General features: G+C 34.9%; 1 protein-coding gene across 1 annotated transcript in view; it reads left to right on the top strand.

Moving 5' to 3' along the window:
- Nucleotides 1–21,748, top strand: part of SLC49A4 (solute carrier family 49 member 4) — a 94,537-nt gene that overhangs the window by 28,762 nt on the left and 44,027 nt on the right. Inside the window, exons 3-5 of the mRNA XM_059920985.1 lie at nucleotides 324–589; nucleotides 11,388–11,517; nucleotides 18,407–18,515. Of these exons, the coding sequence (XP_059776968.1) occupies nucleotides 324–589; nucleotides 11,388–11,517; nucleotides 18,407–18,515 (505 nt within the window). The remainder of the gene's footprint in view (nucleotides 1–323; nucleotides 590–11,387; nucleotides 11,518–18,406; nucleotides 18,516–21,748) is intronic.

Below are 21,748 nucleotides of genomic sequence, written 5' to 3'. Positions count from 1 at the left end.
TTTCATATCTCAATAAATGAGGATAATAATAGCTTGCACATAGTGTTGTGATAACAAATGAAACAAGTTATTGGAAGTATTTAGTTTGGAATGTGACACAAATCAGAGGCTTTGGTAAATATTTGTGAAATGAATAAGGGGTGACTATTGCTGTATTTTATCTCCCTCACAGAGAGTCACCATACTTTACGTTTCAGGTGTGTCATAGTCTTTACAGATATGTATTCTTATTGCCATAGTTAACTGCAGTGTGGCTAACTTCTTTTTGTCTAGAAGATTTCTGTCTCAGCTACCTCACAGCCTTTTAATTTGTTTGATTGCAGACTAATCCATGCAGGACAGCTGTTAAATGGATTGGCAGGTCCGACTGTAATGAACGCAGCTCCATTCCTCTCCACAACGTGGTTCTCTGCAGACGAGCGGGCCACTGCCACAGCTATTGCATCAATGCTCAGTTATCTTGGGGGAGCATGTGCATTTTTAGTTGGACCACTTGTTGTTCCAGCTCCCAATGGGACGGCGCCTCTTCTTGCTTCAGAGAATAGCAGGGCCCACATTAAAGATCGCATAGAGACTGTATTATATGCAGGTATTTTAAAGTTTATTTTCTTCCTGTTATATTTTGTCTTTTATCCCCATCATCTTCACTCTACTTTTTGTATACCAGATCACTTCTTATGAAATAGAGGACTAATCCATACATATTCATATATGTGCTTTCCTTTCATTTAATATGGAGATGCCTATTTAAAACTGACCCTTTCTTGGAAGTTATTAAGTTTAAAATGTATTATTGCTACATGTAAGGTTATTTCTTAACTTCGCTCTTCCCGTCCATTTACAGTTAAGCACTGTATAACACATTGTCTGGTGTCTTTTCTAGATATCAGTATAAAAAACTGAACATCATGATCCACGATAAATATTTGTTAAGCATCTGTTGGTAGGTGTTAAGCCCATTTTCTCCCTTGCAGTTTCCCTGTTATTGGCCATGTTCTCTAACCTTATAAACCTATATCACCCATGATTTATCCTTTTCATTTCCTACTCTCTGTATGTTTAGTCTATTAATAAGGGGTGTTGATCTTTTCAAAATATTCTCCTGGGTCCTTTCTCTTTATTTCTAGAGTCAAGCCCTAGTCCACTCTTAGATCTCCTTAAATATATCCCCTCTCCCCATGTGCCTGCTTATTATTTCCTTCTGCATTCAGAAAACTTTTTATAAGTGTTTACTATATATCAATCCCAGCTAAGCACTGGGATTTGGTAAGATCACTGATGAGATCATTATAATACAAATAAGGATATACACAGCTTAGAAGGCCTAATTGACCTGGCTTTGGGGAGAAGTTGAGGAGTCAGGGAAGGCTTCACTAGGAATGTGATAATTAAAACTAAGAATTTCATAGGAGTTCACTGAATGTTCAAGCGGGTTAAGGTATTCCTTATAGAAGGAACAGCAACTGAGAAAGCAGAGAAGGTGTGAGAGAGCTCAGTATGTCCAGGGAACTGCATGTAATTTGCTATGACTAGAGTAGTGTAAATATGTGTTTGGGTATAGGTAGCAAGTGGCAGAAAATGAGACTGGAAAGATAAAGGACCAGATTATGATGAACTTCGTATTAGTTCATGTATTTACTTATTAATTTAACAAATATATTTTGAACTCCTATGTATCTGTCAGTGTGCTAGGCACTGAAGTGAACATGGTTCCTGACCAGACAGAACTTACAGTGTCCCAAAGGATACAGACAGACAGTTGTAAAACAGGGTGGTAAGGGCGATAACCAAAGACCTACAGTTGCTTTGAGAGCTCAGAGGAGAAGCACCTAACCAGATTTTGGTGGTCAAGTAGAGCTTCCTAGAGTTGCAGCATCTAATTTGGAACCTGACGGAAGAAAGAGAGTTAGCTAACTATAATGGGAACAAGGAAGAATACATTAGAAAGACAGAGAGAACCATGGAGGAGAAGCCCAGTAACGGCGGGGAGAGCCTGCTGCATTCAAGCAACTGAAAACCCAGAGTGGCTTAGATCTGGTGAGAGTGGTGAGAGATGAAGCCAGAGAGGTAAGCCATACCACGCAAGCCTTCTAAGCAGAAGTAAAGGGTTTGAAGTTCATCATGTTGTAGGCAAAGGCCACACTCTGGAGAATTTTACACTAGAGAGTTATATAATGGAATTTACATTTCAAAACATTGGGCTGGCCAGAAAGTTCGTTCGGGTTTTTCCAGAACATGGAGAAACCCAAACGAACATTTTGGCCAACCCAGTAGGATTCAGAGGGAATAAAAGTGAAATTAGAGGCGGTGGCAGTAAATAAAGCATTTAACCCCCCTGTAGACAGCTCACACCTTTTTTTTTTTTTTTGGGGGATCCAATGTTATTGCAGAATGCCCAGGAAATTTCGTATTTTCTGCTTACATTACTCTTCAGTCTCCCACTTTATTATATAGTAAAAGGCATGACTTTTTTTAAAATTTAATTTTATTTATTTTTTTATACAGCAGGTTCTTATTAGTCATCCATTTTATACACATCAGTGTATACATGTCAATCTCAATCGCCCAATTCATCACACCACCACCCCACCCCCCGCTGCTTTCCCCCCTTGGTGTCCATACGTTTGTTCTCTACATCTGTGTCTCTATTTCTGCCCTGCAAACCGGTTCTTCTGTACCATTTTTCTAGGTTCCACATATATGCGTTAATATATGATATTTGTTTTTCTCTTTCTGACTGACTTCACTCTGTATGACAGTCTCTAGATCCATCCATGTCTCTACAAATCACCCAATTTCGTTCCTCTTTATGGCTGAGCAATATTCCATTGTATATATGTACCACATCTTCTTTATCCATTCGTCTGTCGATGGACATTTAGGTTGCTTCCATGACCTGGCTATTGTAACTAGTGCTGCAATGAACATTGGGGTGCATGTGTCTTTTTGAATTATGGTTTTTTTGGGTATATGCCCAGTAGTAGGATTGCTGGGTCATATGGTTTAAAAACTATTTTTAGTTTTTAAGGAACCTCCATCCTGTTCTCCGTAGTGGCTGTATCAATTTACATTCCCACCAACAGTGCAAGAGGGTTCCCTTTTCTCCACACCCTCTCCAGCATTTGTTGTTTGTAGATTTTCTGATGATGCCCATTCTAACTGGTGTGAGGTGATACCTCATTGTAGTTTTGATTTGCATTTCTCTAATAATTAGCAACGTTGAGCAGCTTTTCATGTGCCTCTTGGCCATCTGTATGTCTTCTTTGGAGAAATGTCTATTTAGGTCTTCTGCCCATTTTTGGATTGGGTTGTTTGTTTTTTTAATATTGAGCTGCATAAGCTGTTTATAAATTTTGGAGATTAATCCTTTGTCCGTTGATTTGTTTGCAAATATTTTCTCCCATTCTGAGGGTTGTCTGTTCGTCTTGTTTATGGTTTCCTTTGCTGTGCAAAAGCTTTTAAGTTTCATTAGGTCCCATTTGTTTATTTTTGTTTTTCTTTCCATTACTCTAGGAGGTGGGTCAAAAAAGATCTTGCTGTGATTTATGTCAAAGAGTGTTCTTCCTGTGTTTTCCTCTAAGAGTTTTATAGTTTCCGGTCTTACATTTAGGTCTCTAATCCATTTTGAGTTTATTTTTGTGTATGGTGTTAGGGAGTGTTCTAATTTCATTCTTTTACATGTAGCTGTCCAGTTTTCGCAACACCACTTATTGAAGAGGCTGTCTTTTCTCCATTGTATATCCTTGCCTCCTTTGTCATAGATTAGTTGACCATAGGTGCGTGGGTTTATCTCTGGGCTTTCTATCTTGTTCCATTGATCTATTTTTCTGTTTTTGTGCCAGTACCATATTGTCTTGATTACTGTAGCTTTGTAGTATAGTCTGAAGTCAGGGAGTCTGATTCCTCCAGCTCCGTTTTTTTCCCTCAAGACTGCTTTGGCTATTCGGGGTCTTTTGTGTCTCCATACATATTTTAAGATTTGTTGTTCTAGTTCTGTGAAAAATGCCATTGGTAATTTGATAGGGATTGCATTGAATCTGTAGATTACTTTGGGTAGTATAGTCATTTTCACGATATTGATTCTTCCAATCCAAGAACATGGTGTACCTCTCCATCTGTTGGTATCATCTCTAATTTCTTTCATCAGTGTCTTATAGTTTTCTGCATACAGGTCTTTTGTCTCCCTAGGTAGGTTTATTCCTAGGTATTTTATTCTTTTTGCTGCAATAGTAAATGGGAGTGTTTCCTTAATTTCTCTTTCAGATTTTTCATCATTAGTGTATAGGAATGCAAGAGATTTTCTGTGCATTAATTTTGTATCCTGTGACTCCACCAAATACATTGATTAGCTCTAGTAGTTTTCTGGTGGCATCTTTAGGATTCTCTATGTATAGTATCATGTCATCTGCAAACAGTGACAGTTTGACTTCTTCTTTTCCAATTTGTATTCCTTTTATTTCTTTTTCTTCCCTGATTGCCGTGGCTAGGACTTCCAAAACTATGTTGAATAATAGTGGTGAGAGTGGACATCCTTGTCTTGTTCCTGATCTTAGAGGAAATGTTTTCAGTTTTTCACCATTGAGAATGATGTTTGCTGTGGGTTTGTCATATATGGCCTTTACTATGTTGAAGTAGGTTCCCTCTGTGCCCACTTTCTGGAGATTTTTTATCATAAATGGGTGTTGAATTTTGTCAAAAGCTTTTTTTGCATCTATTGAGATGATCATATGGTTTTTATTCTTCAATTTGTTAATATGGTGTATTGCATTGATTTGCATATATTGAAGAATCCTTGCATCCCTGGGATAATCCCACTTGATCATGGTGTATGATCCTTTTAATGTGTTGTTGGATTCTGTTTGCTAGCATTTTGTTGAGGATTTTTGCATCTATATTCATCAATGATATTGGTCTGTAATTTTCTTTTTTTGTAGTATCTTTGGTTTTGGTATCAGGGTGATGGTGGCCTCATGCAATGAGTTTGGGAATGGTCCTTCCTCTGCAATTTTTTGGAAGAGTTTGAGAAGGATGGGTGTTAGCTCTTCTCTAAATGTTTGATAGAATTCAACTGTGAAGCCATCTGGTCCTGGACTTTTGTTTGTTGGAGGATTTCTAATCACAGTTGCAATTTCACTACTTGTGATTGGTCTGTTCATATTTTCTACTTCTTCCTTGTTTAGTCTTGGAAGGTTATACCATTCTAAGAATTTGTCCATTTCTTCCAGGTTGTCCATTTATTGGCATAGAGTTGCTTGTAGTAGTCTCTTAGGATGCTTTGTATTTCTGTGGTGTCTGTTGTAACTTCTCCTTTTTCATTTCTAATTTTATTGATTTGAGTCCTCTCCCTCTTTTTCGTGATGAGTCTGGCTAATGGTTTATCAATTTTGTTTATCTTCTCAAAGAACCAGCTTTTAGTTTTATTGAGCTTTGCTATTGTTTTCTTTGTTTTTATTTCATTTATTTCTGCTCTGATCTTTATGATTTCTTTCCTTCTGCTAACTTTGGGTTTTGTTTGTTCTTCTTTCTCTAGTTCCTTTAGGTGTAAGGTTAAATTGTTTATTTGAGATTTTTCTTGTTTCTTGAGGTAGGCTTGTATAGCTATAAACTTTCCTTTTAGAACTGCTTTTGCTGCATCCCATAAGTTTTGGATCGTCGTGTTTTCATTGTCATTTGTCTCTAGGTATTTTTTGATTTCCTCTTTGATTTCTTCAGTGATCTCTTGGTTATTTAGTAACATATTGTTTAGCCTCCATGTGTTTTGTGTTTTTTACATTTCATTTCTAATATCATAGTGTTGTGGTCAGAAAAGATGCTTGATATGATTTCTGTTTTCTTAAATTTACTGAGGCTTTATTTGTGACCCAAGATGTGATCTATCCTGGAGAATGTTCCATGCACACTTGAGAAGAAAGTGTAATCTGCTGTTTTTGGATGGAATGTCCTATAAATATCAATTAAATCTATGTGGTCTATTGTGTCATTTAAAGCTTGTGTTTTCTTATTAATTTTCTGTTTGGATGATCTGTCCATTGGTGTAAGTGAGGTGTTAAAGTCCCCCACTATTATTGTGTTACTTTCGATTTCCTCTTTTATAGCTGTTAGCAGTTGCCTTATGTATTGAGGTGCTCCTATGTTGGGTGCATACATATTTATAATAGTTATATCTTCTTCTTGGATTGATCCCTTGATCATTATGGAGTGTCCTTCCTTGTCTCTTGTAACATTCTTTATTTTAAAGTCTATTTTATCTGATATGAGTATTGCTACTCCAGCTTTCTTTTGATTTCCATTTGCATGGAATATCTTTTTCCATCCCCTCACTTTCAGTCTGTATGTGTCCCTAGGTCTAAAGTGGGTCTCTTGTAGACAGCATATATATGGGTCTTGTTTTTGTATCCATTCAGCAAGCCTGTGTCTTTTGGTTGGAGCATTTAATCCATTCATGTTTAAGGTAATTATTGATATGTATGTTCCTATTACCATTTTCTTAATTGTTTTGGGTTTGTTTTTGTAGGTCCTTTTCTTCTCCTGTGTTTCCCACTTAGAGAAGTTCCTTTAGCATTTGTTGTAGAGCTGGTTTGGTGGTGCTGAAGTCTCTTAGCTTTTGCTTGTCTGTAAAGCTTTTGATTTCTCCATCAAATCTGAATGAGATCCTTGCTGGGTAGAGTAATCTTGGTTGTTGGTTCTTCCCTTTCATCACTTAAAGTATATCATGCCACTCTCTTCTGGTTTGTAGAGTTTCTGCTGAGAAATCAGCTGTTAATCTATGGGAGTTCCCTTGTATGTTATTTGTCATTTTTGCCCTTGCTGCTTTCAATCATTTTTCTTTGTCTTTAACTTTTGCCAGTTTGATTACTGTGTGTCTCGGTGTGTATCTCCTTGGGTTTATCCTGTATGGGACTCTCTGCGCTTCCTGGACTTGAGTGGCTATTTCCTTTCCCATGTTAGGGAAGTTTTCGACTATTATCTCTTCAAGTATTTTCTCAGGTCCTTTCTCTCTGTCTTCTCCTTCTGGGACCCCTATAAGCCGAATGTTGTTGCGTTTAACGTTGTCCCAGATGTCTCTTAGGCTGTCTTCATTTCTTTTCATTCTTTTTTCTTTATTCTGTTCCGCAGCAGTGAATTCCACCATTCTGTCTTCCAGGTCACTTATCTGTTCTTCTGCCTCAGTTACTCTATTGATTCCTTCTAGTGTAATTTTCATTTCAGTTATTGTATTGTTCATCTCTGTTTGTTTGTTCTTTAATTCTTCTTCTGAGGTCCTGGATCATCTTCACTATCATTATTCTGAATTCTTTTTCTGGAAGGTTGCCTATCTCCACTTCATTTAGTTGTTTTTCTGGGGTTTTATCTTGTTCCTTCATCTCGTACATAGCCCTCTACCTTTTCATCTTGTCTGTCTTTCTGTGAATGTGGTTTTTGTTCCACAGGCTGCAGGATTGTAGTTCTTCTTACTTCTGCTCGACAGCTCACTCCTTTTAAAGAAAGAAGTTGAAATGTAAAAGTAAATAAGTAAATAAAACTGAAAGTAGGTAAAACATAAATTTTAAACTTTATTTTGGTTATATCATTCTTTTTATTGAAAGCTTAAGCAATCATTATATCTTTTAAATGACTGGATTTTAGGCATTATTCGTCATGTATTAATGCTCTACATCCTCTGCCTTATGGTTCCCATGCAGTCAAGCAGAAACCCCTACTCAAAGCTTCCAGCTATTGCTTCAGTGCTTTTGTATTTTCCAGTTTGCCTCCCTGAGATAATCTCTCATGACCCTTCATTCCATTAAAAAATATTTTGCTTAGAATCATGATCTTAAGAGATTAATGACTCTTAAACTAAAATTATTTCAGACAAAGACATCATAAGTAAACTTTTGACCAATATATATAGGCCCACAGGTCCTCAACAAAATACTAGCAAACCAAATCCAGTAACATAATAAGGCTTATACACCACCAGCAAATGGGATTTATTCCTGGAATGCAATTTGGTTTCACATTCAAAATTCAGCTAATGTAATATATTAAATCAATAGAATAAAAGAGAAAAACTATGTGATCATCTTAATAGATGAAAAACAAAAGCATTTGGGAAATCCAGCACCCTTTCAAGATAAAAACACCCAACAAATTAGAAATAGGAGCTCCCTCAACCTAATAATATTAGGGCATCTACAAAAAAACCCATAGATAAGATCATATTTAATGGTGAAATACTGAATGCATCCCCTCCTGAGATCAGGAACAAGACAAGGGTGTCCACTCTTGCCATGTCTACTTAACATTGTGCTGGAGATTCTAACCAGGATGACTGAGTAAGAAAAATAAGTAAAAGGCATCTATATCAGAAAGAAGGAAGTAAAGCTATCTCTATTGAAAATGACGTGATCTTGAATACAGAAAATCCTCTGTAAGCCAGAAAAAAACTATTAGATCTAAAAAAACAAGTTTTAGGGTACAAGATTAATATATAAAAATCAAGTGTATTTTACACATTTGCAATGAACAATCCAAACATGTAATTAGGAAAACAGTTCATTCGCAATAGCCTCAAAAAGAATAAAATATTTAGGAATAAATTTAACAATATAAGTGTAAAACTTGCACTCTGAAGACTATAGAGCACTATTGAAAGAAACTAAAGAAGTCCTAAAGACATGGAAAGACATCCTGTTCATGTGTTAGAAGTTTTAATATTGTGAAGGTGATAATACTCTCTATATTTATCTACAAATTCAGTGCAATCTCAATTAATATTCAGCTGCCTTTGTTGCAGAAATTGGCAAGCTGATCTTAAAATCTATATGGAAATGCAAGGGACTCAGAATAACCAAAACAACCTTGAAAAGGAACAAAGTTGGAGAACTCACAATTTCCAGTTTCAAAACTTACTACAAAGCTACACTGGTCAAGACAGCATGGTACTGTCATGATAGACATATAAATCAACAAAAGTGAGATTCCAAAAAATAAACCATTACATTTATAGTCAATTGACTTTTGACAACAGTGACAAGACAATTCAATGGGGAAAGAATGTCTTTTCAACAAGTGGTATTGGAATAACTGGATATGCACATGCAAAACAATCAATTTGAATCCCTTCCTTACCCCATACATAAAAATTAATTCAAAATAGGTCATAAACCTAAATGTGAGAACTAAAACTATATAAACTCTTAGAAGAAAACATAGGAGTAAACCTTCATGACCTTGGGTTAGGCGAAGCCTTTTTATAAAGGACACTGAGAGCACAAATGGCAAAAGAAAAAACAGAAAAATAGGATTTCATTATCTCAAAATCTTGTGCTTCAAAATACACCATCAACAAAGTGAAAAGACAACCCATAGAATGGGAGAAAATAATTGCAAATCATATATCTGGTAAGGAACTTGTATCCAGAATATTTTTTTAAATTCTTACAATTCAACAACAAAAAGACAAACAATTCAATTAAAAGATGGGCAAAGGACTCGAATAGAGATTTCTTCAAAGAAGATACACAAATGGCCAAGAAGCATATGAAAAGTTGCTCATTGTCATTAGTCATTAGGGAAATGCAAATCAAAACCATAATGAGTTAAACTTCAACCCAGTAGGGTGACTATAATCAATAAAATGGAAAATAACAAGTGTTGATGAGAAAGTGGAGAAATTGGAACCCTCATACATTGCTGGTAGTAATATAAAATGGTACAGCCTCTTTGGAAACAGGTTGGCAGTTTCTCAAAATGTTAAACATAAATTACCATATGACCCACCAATTCCATTTCTGGGTATATGCCTAAGTGAGATGAAAACATACATCCATGCAGAAATTTGCACACAAATATTTGTAGTAGCATTATTCATAATAGCCCCAAAGTAGAAACAATCTAAATGTCTATTAACTAAGTGGATTTTAAAATGTGGTATATCCATTCAGTGGAATATTATTTGGCAAAAAATAAAGTACTGCTCCAACATGGGTGAATCTTGAAAACATTAAGTGAAAGAAGCCAGTCACAAAAGACTACATATTATATGATTCCATTTATTAGAAATGTCCATAGTACTCAAATCCATAGAGATTGAAAGCAGATCAATGGTTGCCTGGGGCTAGGAAATTTGTGGGGTAATGGATACAGAGTTTCTTTGGGGGATGATGAAAAAATTTTTTAATTGTGATGATGATTGTAAAATTCATTGAAATATGCACTTTAATGTGTGAATTATATGTCACGTGAATTATATCTCAGTGAAGCTGTTTACAAAAATGCCAGTAGTAAGATGGGCAAAGAATACAAACAAGGCAATCACAGAAGAAATACAAATGGCCAGTAAGCATATGGAAGATGCTCATTCATTGTTACTAATAATTAAAAGGACTGTAAATTAAAGCAATTCATTTACTTCTTGTTGTTCCTCAGATTGTCAAAGAATAAAGACATTATCTGTGGTTAAGTGTCTTATAGAAATATTGTACCTTTTGCTAAGAATATAGCCCTAGAATTAGAATTATCCTACTGAAAGAATCTCTAGAAATCACTTAATCAGTTTCCTTTATTGGCCCAGAAAGAGTAAGAGATTCATTCAATTTATAAGTTAATTAATGGCATGGATAGGTCTATACTCCAAGGCTTCCTGACTTTTCTACTAGAGTCATGCTTTTCTACTAAATTGGGCACAGTTAAAAGCTGGAATTTCCATGTGCGAGAACTCTGGAGGGAATGATCAGGACTCCTAGGAACCTTTCCTTCTGTAATGGTGCCAAACTAAGATGGTTCAGGTGTTCTTTTTACTTCTGATTGTTTAATAACCTACATTAGCTAGTCTTGTGTTTGTTAAATTTTGCTCTCTGTCTCCTGGTTTCTTTCTTTCTTTTTTGGATGCTTTCCTGTTTTGTTCAGATTTCCCATGTAGCCTATAAATTGAGTCTGTCCTACACAGTACATCAGAATATCCTGTCATTGATCAAACAAACTTTCTCCTATTCTGTTCTTACCAATTTTCTATTATATTCTTTATTTCTTAGGACCATGCTTATTAGACAATCATCCTAGACCTGTTTAAAGATCTCTGTTATAGATAGTACTGTTGGTTTTTAATGTGTTTTCTCCAGAGTAACATTTGTTTACTGCCTCAATCCTCTTTCTGTGTAGTATACTATACCATAAGTCTACCATACTTATTTCCTTATGACTCCTTACCTGCTGAAAGTTATATTTTTATGTATCAGTTTTTCTCACAATACTGAGCTATTTTAGCTAGGCAAATACTATATTTTGCTTATCTTTATATATCTAAAGCTTCATTGATGCGCAATGAATATTTGTTAGATAGATACTTGAGATATTGAACTTTTTGTGTTGTCTGATTAACATTTTACTTTTTTTTTTTTTTCCAGAGTTTGGAGTTGTCTGCTTACTATTTTCTGCAACTCTAGCTTATTTCCCACCGCGGCCTCCTCTTCCTCCCAGTGTTGCTGCAGCTAGCCAGCGACTGAGCTATCGGCGGAGCTTTTGTAGATTATTAAGGTAAATATACTTAAAATCACATAGTGGTTTTGACTAGCACCTTGAAGATAATTCCACAGTTATCTAAGATAATTTAAGATAGTAGTTTTTCAACAACCTACTAATCAGGTTGTAAATAATTGATAAAATATTGATTAAATATTTTAGAGAGATTTCCTATCAGAAATCTATCTTTAAAAATTGCCCAGGACAGGAATAAAGACGCAGTTGTAGAGAATGGACTTGAGGACATGGGGAGGGGGAAGGATAAGCTAGGACGAAGTGAAAGAGTGGCACTAACATATATACTGTACCAAATGTAAAATAGATAGCTAGTGGGAAGCAGCCGCATAGCACAGGGAGATCAGCTCGGTGCTTTGTGTCCCCCTAGAGGGGTGGGATAGGGAGGGTGGGAGGGAGATGCAAGAAGGAGGAGATACGGGGATATATGTATATGTATAGCTGATTCACTTTGTTATACAGCAGAAACTAACACAGCATTGTAAAGCAATTATACTTCAATAAAGATGTTAAAAAAAAATAAAATAAAATAGAAACAAACAAAAAATAAAATAAAAAAATTAAAATTGCCCAAAGCAAAAACCTTTATAGATTTTGCCTTCTCTATATACCACCCATATTTTAAAAATCAAACCTTTTGTTTAAATAATTTTCTTTTATAGGGAAACATCATATAATAGTATCTGTGAAATCATGTGTTTTATGTGTTTATTATATTTTTCCTAATATGCAGATTATTTTTATTCATTATGTATTTCTTGATACACATTAAAATAAACAAGTGCTATTTAATACAAAGCAAATAAAATAAATAATGTTTATTTGCATATCACCTAAAATCATCTTGAACCTCCAGTGGGATCATACTTTGAGAAACTTAATTTCTTATTTTACTTTTATTGGTACAACTTAAAGGTAATTAGATTAAATTCTACGCTTGAAGGCTTCAAATACTTGAAGGTCCAGTACTGAATTTGATTCTTTGGATATATAGACCATTTCTGATGGTCTATTGGGCCACTAGAACTTATGTTTTGGATTTTTTTCTCCAGTTAGTTGTGATGAGTTTTTATTGATTCATCAACAACTCTCCCTAGTTAGTTCTTTCTTTTCTAGTCATCCTCTCCCACCAGGTGGTAAGTTCCTTGCGGTCAAGAACTATCTTTGTATCCTATATATTAATAATGTCCGACATGATTATAATGGGAGCCACATGTGTAATTTTAAATCTTCTAGTAGCCTTATTTAAAAAAAGTAGAAAGAAACAGGTAAAATTAATTTTAATAGCATATTTTATTTAACTCAATATATCTCAAGTATTATTTCAACATGTAATCAGTATTCAGAATTATTAATGAGATAGTTTACATTCTTTTCTTCATAGAAAATCTTTGAAATCCAGTGTGTATTTTATACTTACAGTACATCTCAATTTAGATGCTAAATTTGCATTAGAAATACTTGGTCTGCATTTAGATTTCATTAAATTTACAATTAAAACAGTTTTCATTGAGCAGTGTCTCCCATATTGCACTATTTATCTAAAGTTAAAAATAACTACCTGCAATTTTTCAAATTTTGAATCAATACATCTTTGATGTTATTTAAAAGGTCTTACATTCTATAGGCAATTGTTTAGGCCTTAATTGAAGATCTTTCACTTCTGTAAAATACATTTTTTTCTCTTCATAATTTTAAACAAAACTTCCATAGCTAAAAGAACAATTTATTTTACCATCTCTCCATCTAAAAATATTTTTCTTCTTGTGCAGGAATCCAAACCATTTTATAGCTGACCAAAAGTATAAGCTCAGATCTGTTAAAAATTGTTTAAAAATGTTTGTTGAACATTTAATTTAGATTTCAGACAAATAATCTTCTTGATTCTTTTTTGACTTTAAGAAGAAACTTCTTATACAATTTATTGTGTATTTGTTGAACATGTCCCTTAATATTATCCACTTAATTATCCTAAAAATTTTTTTCCATAACAGACATCAATTTTACTCTGCTGCATTAAGTTGCATCTACCATTCATTGTGAAATTTGCGACATACTTCATCTCGTATTTTTCTTCCTGCATAAAATATTCATAAGCAAATTACAATGTTATATCAGTGTGTAAAAAATAATTAGAACTGAGTTAGTTCATTGACACCAAGAAGATCAGTGACGGGTTATAATACTAGAAACAACATATGCTACCACGTGCACACTACAGTAATATCTTACCCAATGCAGCAGTTAAAGTGAAATGTACTTCTGCCAAAAAAATAAAGTTGTGTTTAATGGAAAAATACTTTTCACTGTTTCTGTTTTTAAATTAGATTTTAATTAATTAAAATGAAGTAAAATTAAAAATTAGTTCTTTACTTGCACTAGTCACATTTCAAGTGCTCAATAGCCACATTTGACTAGTGGCTACCATGTTAGACAGCATAGCTATGTAACATTGTTTTTCAAACTTTGATTCATAGCCAACCAATTTAGAGGGTTGACCACCTTTTTTGTTTAAAAAAAGTAGAATGGAATAAAAAAGAATAGAAAATATTATTGCATCTCCTATAGTAATGATACATATTTTTGTGATACTTTTGTTTCAGTATTTATATACTGAATATTGGTAGGTAGAATATTTCTTACTCTGGAGTACAGTAAAAAGTTTTTGAAAACCACATCTCTGTAGCAGCTAGTAAATTGCCTTCCACATAATAGGCAAAAAAATAATATTAGTTCAATTCAGTTGTGATCAGTAGAACATATTTGTAAGATGAGAGTTAAAATGATACTTTTTTTTTTTTTTAAGATGCTATTTAACTAAATTTTTCTCCATGCAGAGCTAGAGGTTAGAGAGCAATAGGTAAGGCTAGAGAAGTAGGTTAGGGTCAGATTATGCCATACTAATAATTTTGGACTATTCTGTGGGAAATGTGGAGTAACTGTAGGGTTTTAAGGTAAGGAGTTATGTAAAAGATTGTTCTGACAAGGAAAAAACAACTTAAAATGATCACTTTGACCACAATATACCCTGTGTTTGCTTCTGATTACCCTACAGTCAAGATCTGTATTCTCTGTTCAAACTATAGAGTATAAGATCTTTCTTCTCTATTAAAATCCCTTTACACTAATGCCTAACATTCCTTTGTCTCTTCCCATATTCATTCGTTTACTGTGCAGGATTGCCTGCTTCTACTTTGGGCTTTCCAGGGGAGTTCTCTGGGCCTGCCATGCTCCAGTCCCCTAACCTACCTGTGTAATTTTCCCTGGTCCTTCAAAGAACTCCTGATATCATTACTTCCTGGATTAATCAGAATAACTGCTTCTCTTGATTCTAATTCCATTGTCTGGGCAGAAAAAAAAAATCAGTGGTTATGCTCCAAAGTTTCCACCACAATTATTTATTTACTGTCCATATGATTCCCATCACTTAATATGCATTTAACCTGTGTAACCTAATGTAAACATTTTTCTCCCTTTATGTATCAGTTTAATGTTTGATGATGGTGGTTGTTGTTTTTGCCTTTTAGACTTCAAGAGTGGAGGGTTGAGTTGAACGTGTTCCTTACTTCAGGATACATGAACAGGATACATGAATATGTTTATTCATTTATTTATTCATTCATTCTTTTATTTATATTTCTCACTCCCATTACCTTCCCCCTACCTAGGATACCTCTCAAATGCATTTGATGTGTATCTCTTTGTGTTTTGTGACATTTGTATTGTTTTGTATGCCTCTCTGTGTTTAATTTATCTAAATGATGGCAATTATGTATCTCATTCTGTTTGACTTTTTTTCACTAAACACTATGTGGTTTTTTTAAATTACTTTTCATTTTGGAAGTACAAAGGTAGAATAGTATAACATCTGTATCCCCATAACCCAATATCAACAATTACCAATTTATGACCAATATTGTTTCATTTGTACTGTACCCACTTCTCCCCTTCCTGTATTATGAAGCAAATCCCAAATGACAAATCATTTCACCCATAAACATTTCAATATGTATATGTTAAAAAGATAGGGACTCTTTTTTAACATAAATATGGTACCATTGTCACACTAAAAACGTTTTACCAGTAGTTTGCTACTGTCAAATCAGTGTTTCAATTTCCAATTGTCTCATAAATGTCATAAGTTTTGTTTTTTTTTTTAACAATTTGTTTGAATCAGAATCTAGATTAGGTCCACGCATTGCAGTTGGCTCAAATGCCTTATAATCTGTAGGTTTCCTTTCCATCTCTCTTTCCCTTGTAATTTATTTGTTGAGGAACCAGCTCTCTTATCTCCGAGATCTGGATTTTGTTGATTGCCTCTTTGTAGTACTTTGCCAAGTTCCTCTGCCCTTTGTATTTCCTATAAATTGTTAGCTAGAGCTATGTTCTGATTCAGGTTTTGGTTTTGATTTTACAAGACTACTTCATGGGTGATGCTACCTTCTTCCATCAGGAGGCACATGATATCTGGATAGCTCTCATTTTGTGATATTAGTGCTCTGTTGTCAAGATGTATCCCTGTGCTATGTGTACACCTAGTTCTTTGTACTCCATGGTATGAAACCATTGCGTTTTGTATACCCACTTGCATTGTGTACTCAGATTGCCTCCAACTCATTGTCACCACAAATAACACTGCAGTGACATCCTGCACATCACCATAGACCTAAGAATTCTTTGGAAAACAGACCCCACAACAAGATTGCTGGGTCATAAGCTATTTTAAGCTTAATTTGCCAAGTATTGCCAAATTGCTCTAAAAAAATGCCCGCACTTGTCTATACTTCCATCCACAGTGCCCATTTCCCTTACCAAACTTGGCATTATCCATCTTTCTAATTTTCACTAGTCTAATGGGTATAAAGAAATATATCTTTTGTTTAATTTGCATTTTCTGGTTATTGATAAATTTGAGACTCATGTGGTTGTTTGCCATTTAGGTTTCCATCTACTGTAAATTCCTCTTCTGCCGATTTCTCAGTGGTAGTTTCTTTTCCTTAATGATCTACATATTCTAGATATAAGTTCCCTGTTGATTTTAAAAAGTCAAATTTCTATTCGCATTCTGTTATCTGTCTACTGATTTTGTCAATGAATTCCTTATTTATCAACTTTCTGGTTTTTTCTTTCACATTTAGGTTTTCATCCCACCTAGAATCCACCTTAGTGTATGGTGTTAACTAATGATACAGGGTTTTCTTTTTTCCCTCCATAAAGTGAACTAGTACCATTCACTAAACAATCCTTAGCCCTGTGATTTTTGTAGTGCCGCCTTTATTGTAGATTGAGTTTCTGTGTCTTAGCTCTCTTTTTTCCTTCGTTGCTCTCTTTGTTCTTGAGCCAATAACATACTAATTTTATTACTCTGGATGTGCAGTTTGTCTTAATATCTGTCAGGACAAGGGCTTCCTTTTTCGTATTTTTAAAGGATGAGTTAGTTTTCTGAGGACTTTTATTTTCCCATATGAACTTTGGAGCAAATTTCATAAGTTTCTAAAAAAATTCAACTGGAATTTTAATTGTGATTGCATTGAATCGTGAATTAATTTGGGGTGAATTGACAGCATAGACTCTGTCTCCATTTATTTAAATCATCTTCTGTGCCCTTATGTGTTTCACCCCCTCCCACCCATAGAGGTCTTGGGTCTTCCTCGTTTATGCCTAGATACTTTATAGTTCAAATTTTTAAAAAAATTGTTGTTAATGGTATCTAATTTTTATTACATTTTAAAATTAAACTTTATTTTGAGATAATTATAGATTCACATGCAGTTGTAAAGAATAATACGAAGAAATAACATGGACCCTTCACTCAGTTTCCTCTAACGATACCATCTTAGAAAACTACAGTGCAATATCACATCCAGAAAATTGACATTGGTATAGTAAAGATATAGAATATTTCCATCATCACAAGGCTCCCTCCTGTTGCCCTTTTATAGCCACACCTACTTCCCTCCCACTCTACTCCTTAACCCCTGGCAACCACTAATCTCTTTCCGGTTACTATAACGTCACCTCAAGAACGTTATATAAATTGCGTCATACAGTAAAGAAAATTTTGGAGTTAGCTTTTTTCACCCACCATAATTCTCTGGAGAGTCAGCCAGGTTGTTTTGTGTACTGGTAGTTATTCCTTTTTACTGCTCAGTAGTATTCCATGGTATGGATGTACACAGTTTGTTTGTTTTTTTTTTTTTTTGGAGTCTTTTTTTTTTTTAATAAGTTTTTTTTTTTTAATTTTTATTTATTTATTTATTTATGGCTGTGTTGGGTCTTTGTTTCTGTGCGAGGGCTTTCTCCAGTTGCAGCAAGTGGGGGCCACTCTTCATCGTGGTGCGCGGGCCTCTCACCATCGCGGCCTCTCTTGTTGTGGAGCACAGGCTCCAGACGCGCAGGCTCAGCAATTGTGGCTCACGGGCCCAGTCGCTCCGCGGCATGTGGGATCCTCCCAGACCAGGGCTCGAACCCGTGTCCCCTGCATCGGCAGGCAGACTCTCAACCACTGTGCCACCAGGGAAGCCCACACAGTTTGTTTAACCATTCACCTTTAATCTTTTTTTCCCTCCACCTTGTTCATCAGAAGAAACAGTAATTTATCCTTTCAAATAGGAGCTTTTTTTAAAAAAACTGAATCTGCCTACTCATTCTAGGAAATAATGTTAGTAATTCATCTGTATAATAAACATTGAAATTTTTAAACAATATGAACAAAAAGATTATTCTTATAAATATAAAAAATTTAAGGAATTTATTAACAAACTGACAAATATTTTCTATTTCTGATTCTGGTGTTCCAATTTCAAAATGACTTACTTTTCTGTGAGTAAGAGTTTAAACTCTAGATTTTGAATTTGTAATAATGTTGTCTTTTACTCCTCTTTTACAGCAATTTGAGATTTTTGATGATTGCTTTAGCATATGCCATACCACTTGGCGTATTTGCTGGCTGGTCTGGAGTTCTGGACTTAATTTTAACACCAGTGCATGTCAGCCAAGTAAGCATTTTATTTCTTTATATCTTGTAGGTATTTTTAGTTCACTAAAATTATAAATATTGTCTACTTGTTCTTACTTTTAGCTTCAAGGCCTAGGTAAAACGTTATCCTGTGTCACTGCTGCAAAAGGAAGATCCTTATGAAATAGTTATAAATAATATTGATTTTCTTCCTGGATTTTGTTAACCACCATGAATTTCACATTTATTTGGGTATGATTACTGATGCTAATAAACAGAAAAATAAAGAATGAAAATCTTAGAATCCTTGATTCATGGTTTATAAAGATGAAGATCTCGTCATTAAATATATGGCTATTCCTACATCTAATCCCTCACTTTCTCTTCAGTCTCAGTATCTCATTTCCTTTAAAATAACCATTTCATCTATATGCTTATGACATCCGTTCCTTCTCCTTGCTTCCAAATAGCATGCTAGAAAGGGGTAGAGAGATTTGGAAGATCAAATGGAAGAAATCCAGCACACTGATGTGATATTCCATATGAATAAACAAAAATTTGTCTAATCTGCTTTTGATGAACATTTGGAATGTCTACATTTGGGCTGTCATAAACAGTGGTGTATGGATATTCTCATATATGTTTCTCGATGCACCTCTATGTACATTTCTGTTGGATATTTATCTAGGAATGGAATTGCTAGTTATAGGGTATGCCTGCTTTGATAGATGATGCCAAATTTCCCCAGAGTAGTTGTATTAGTTTATAGTCCTACCAGCAGTACATGAAATTTCTCCTTGTTGCACATCGTTACCAGCGCTTGGCAATGTTAATCTTTTTAAATTTAGACGTGCTGATGACTGTGCAGTTGTGTGCCATTGTCGTGACTTCCATGACATCTTTTTAAGTGACATCCTTTTTTTGTGACACACCTGTTCAAGTTTCTTGCCCACTACTGGGCTACCTTTTTCTTACTGATTTATAAAGAAGAGAGCTGTGTGAAAGGGGGCTCCCCAGCAAGTCTTGGCTGCGGAATGGACTGCACATGTAAAGGGCAAAGCTACCAGAGACTTATTAGAGAGACTATTGTGGGGTAGAAAGCAGAACAAATATAGTAGAGAGCAGGTAGTGCAGGACCCTTGGAGTTCTGGCCCAGCCAGAGTGGTATGACCTCATTAACACCTTGTTAATATCTTAGGCTTCTGCTGAGACACCAGAAAGGACAAACTTTAGAATCAAGGACCATACCCTAGGTAGAGTAAGGCCTATTCTACTTAGACCCACCATGAACAAAGCCTAAAACCAAGCCCTGACAAAAATTTGCAGAGGGGATAATTTGGAGATTGAGTCCTGCTAGGTGAAAGGAGCTTGGGAAACAACTTGGTTTCTAATATTCTTCCCTAATAAAGCACAAAATCAAGCTTACACAAGTTCAAGGTAATTGAATGGCCTACTAACACAAAAATGAACTATTTTAGAGAAAGATAAAATTATCCAGAATCTCGATATTGTATCACCCACAACATATAGTATACAGTTTTTAAAAAATTAGACATACAAAGAAACAGGAAAATATGGTTCATATTTTAAGAAAACAAAACAAAAAAAAGTAGTCAATAGAAACCAATTTAGAGATAGTCTAGATATTGGATTTAGCAGACAGAGAATATAATGCAAAAGAGAGAGTGAGAGAAATCTTTTCTTGCTCCAAGTTCATAAATATATTCCCCTATGTTATCTTGCAGAACTCTGTTATCCAGTACAGTAGCCACTAGTCACATGTGGCTATTTAATTTGAAGTTTAAATTAGTTGAAAGGAAATTAAAATTAAAAAGTCACTTCCTCATTGGCATTGGCCACTGTTCAGGTGCTCAGTAGCCACTTGCAACTTATGGGTACCATGTCGGACAGTGTTGACATAGAACATTTCCATCATCACAGGAAGTTCTATTGAACAGTGCTGTTCTAGAAACTTTATTGTTATTCCTGTCACATTTAAACCTAGAATTGAATTTTGTGCTTGTTATAAGGTAGGGGTTAAGTTTCTTTGTTCCCACATAGTTCTCTATTAACCTAATATGAATTTTTGGAAAGATTGTTCTTTCCCCATTGCTCTCTAGTGTCATCTTTGTCATAATGAAGTGCCCTTATGTGCATGGATGTTTCTAAATTATTTTTCTCATCTAGTCTATTTGTCTATCTCTGTGCCAACACCAAATTGTCTTAAGTATTCTAGTGTTAGAACAAGTTTTGGTGTTTAGTAGAATAAATACTCCCCTTATTGGGATTTTGATTAGAATTTTATGAATGTATAGATCAGTTCAAGAATTAACTTTTTTTTGTAATAGTGAGTCTTCCAAATCATTATGATTATATCTCTCTTCATTTACTTAGGTCCTAATGTCTCTCTAAATCTCTTTTCTGCAAAAACACCCTCTATTTATTTGTTAGATTTATTCCCAGGTATTTGATGCTTTCTGAAGCTATTGTAATTGGTAACTTTAAAAATCTTATTTTCTGTTGGTTGGCATGTAGGAAGTATACTTGGTTTTTGAAAGTGATTGAAATACAGCTGTCTTATATCCAGCAACCTTATTAAACTCACTTATTTATTTATCCATAGATACTTTGGCCTCTCTGCATACATCTCACATCGGTTGTAACTAATGACAAATAGATGCAGAAAAATACATTTAATAAAATTCAACATTGAGATGATCATATGTTTTTCTCTTTTAAACTGCTAATTTGGTGAATTACATTTGTTGATTATAAAATGTTAAACTACCTTGCATTCCTGTACTAAATGCATTTTGTCAGAGATTTATTATACTTTTTATATATCACTGAATTCAGTTTGCTTACATTTTGTTTAGGATTTTTTGCAGTTAGGTTCATGAATGAGATTATAATTTTTTTTTATCTTGTCCTGCCATTTCAATTTTTTTTTAAATCTTTATTGGAGTATAATTGCTTCACAATACTGTGTTAGTTTCTGTTGTACAACAAAGTGAATCAGCCATATACGTACATATATCCCCATATCCCCTCCCTCTTGAGCCTCCCTCCCACCCTCCCTATCCCACCTCTCTAGGTCATTGCAAAGCACCGAGCTGATCTCCCTGTGCCATGCTGCTCCTTCCCACTAGCTATCTATTTTACATCCGGTAGTGTATATATGTCGATGCTACTCTCACTTCGCCCCAGCTTCCCCCTCCCCCTCCCCCTCCCCCTCTCCCTCCCCGTGTCCTCAAGTCCATTCTCTATGTCTAC

Source organism: Balaenoptera ricei, chromosome 4 (genome assembly GCF_028023285.1).
Source record: "Balaenoptera ricei isolate mBalRic1 chromosome 4, mBalRic1.hap2, whole genome shotgun sequence".
NCBI classification, from domain to species: domain Eukaryota; kingdom Metazoa; phylum Chordata; class Mammalia; order Artiodactyla; family Balaenopteridae; genus Balaenoptera; species Balaenoptera ricei.
The sequence above is the reverse complement of the archived record's forward strand: the minus strand, read 5'-3'. Positions and strand labels throughout refer to the sequence as shown.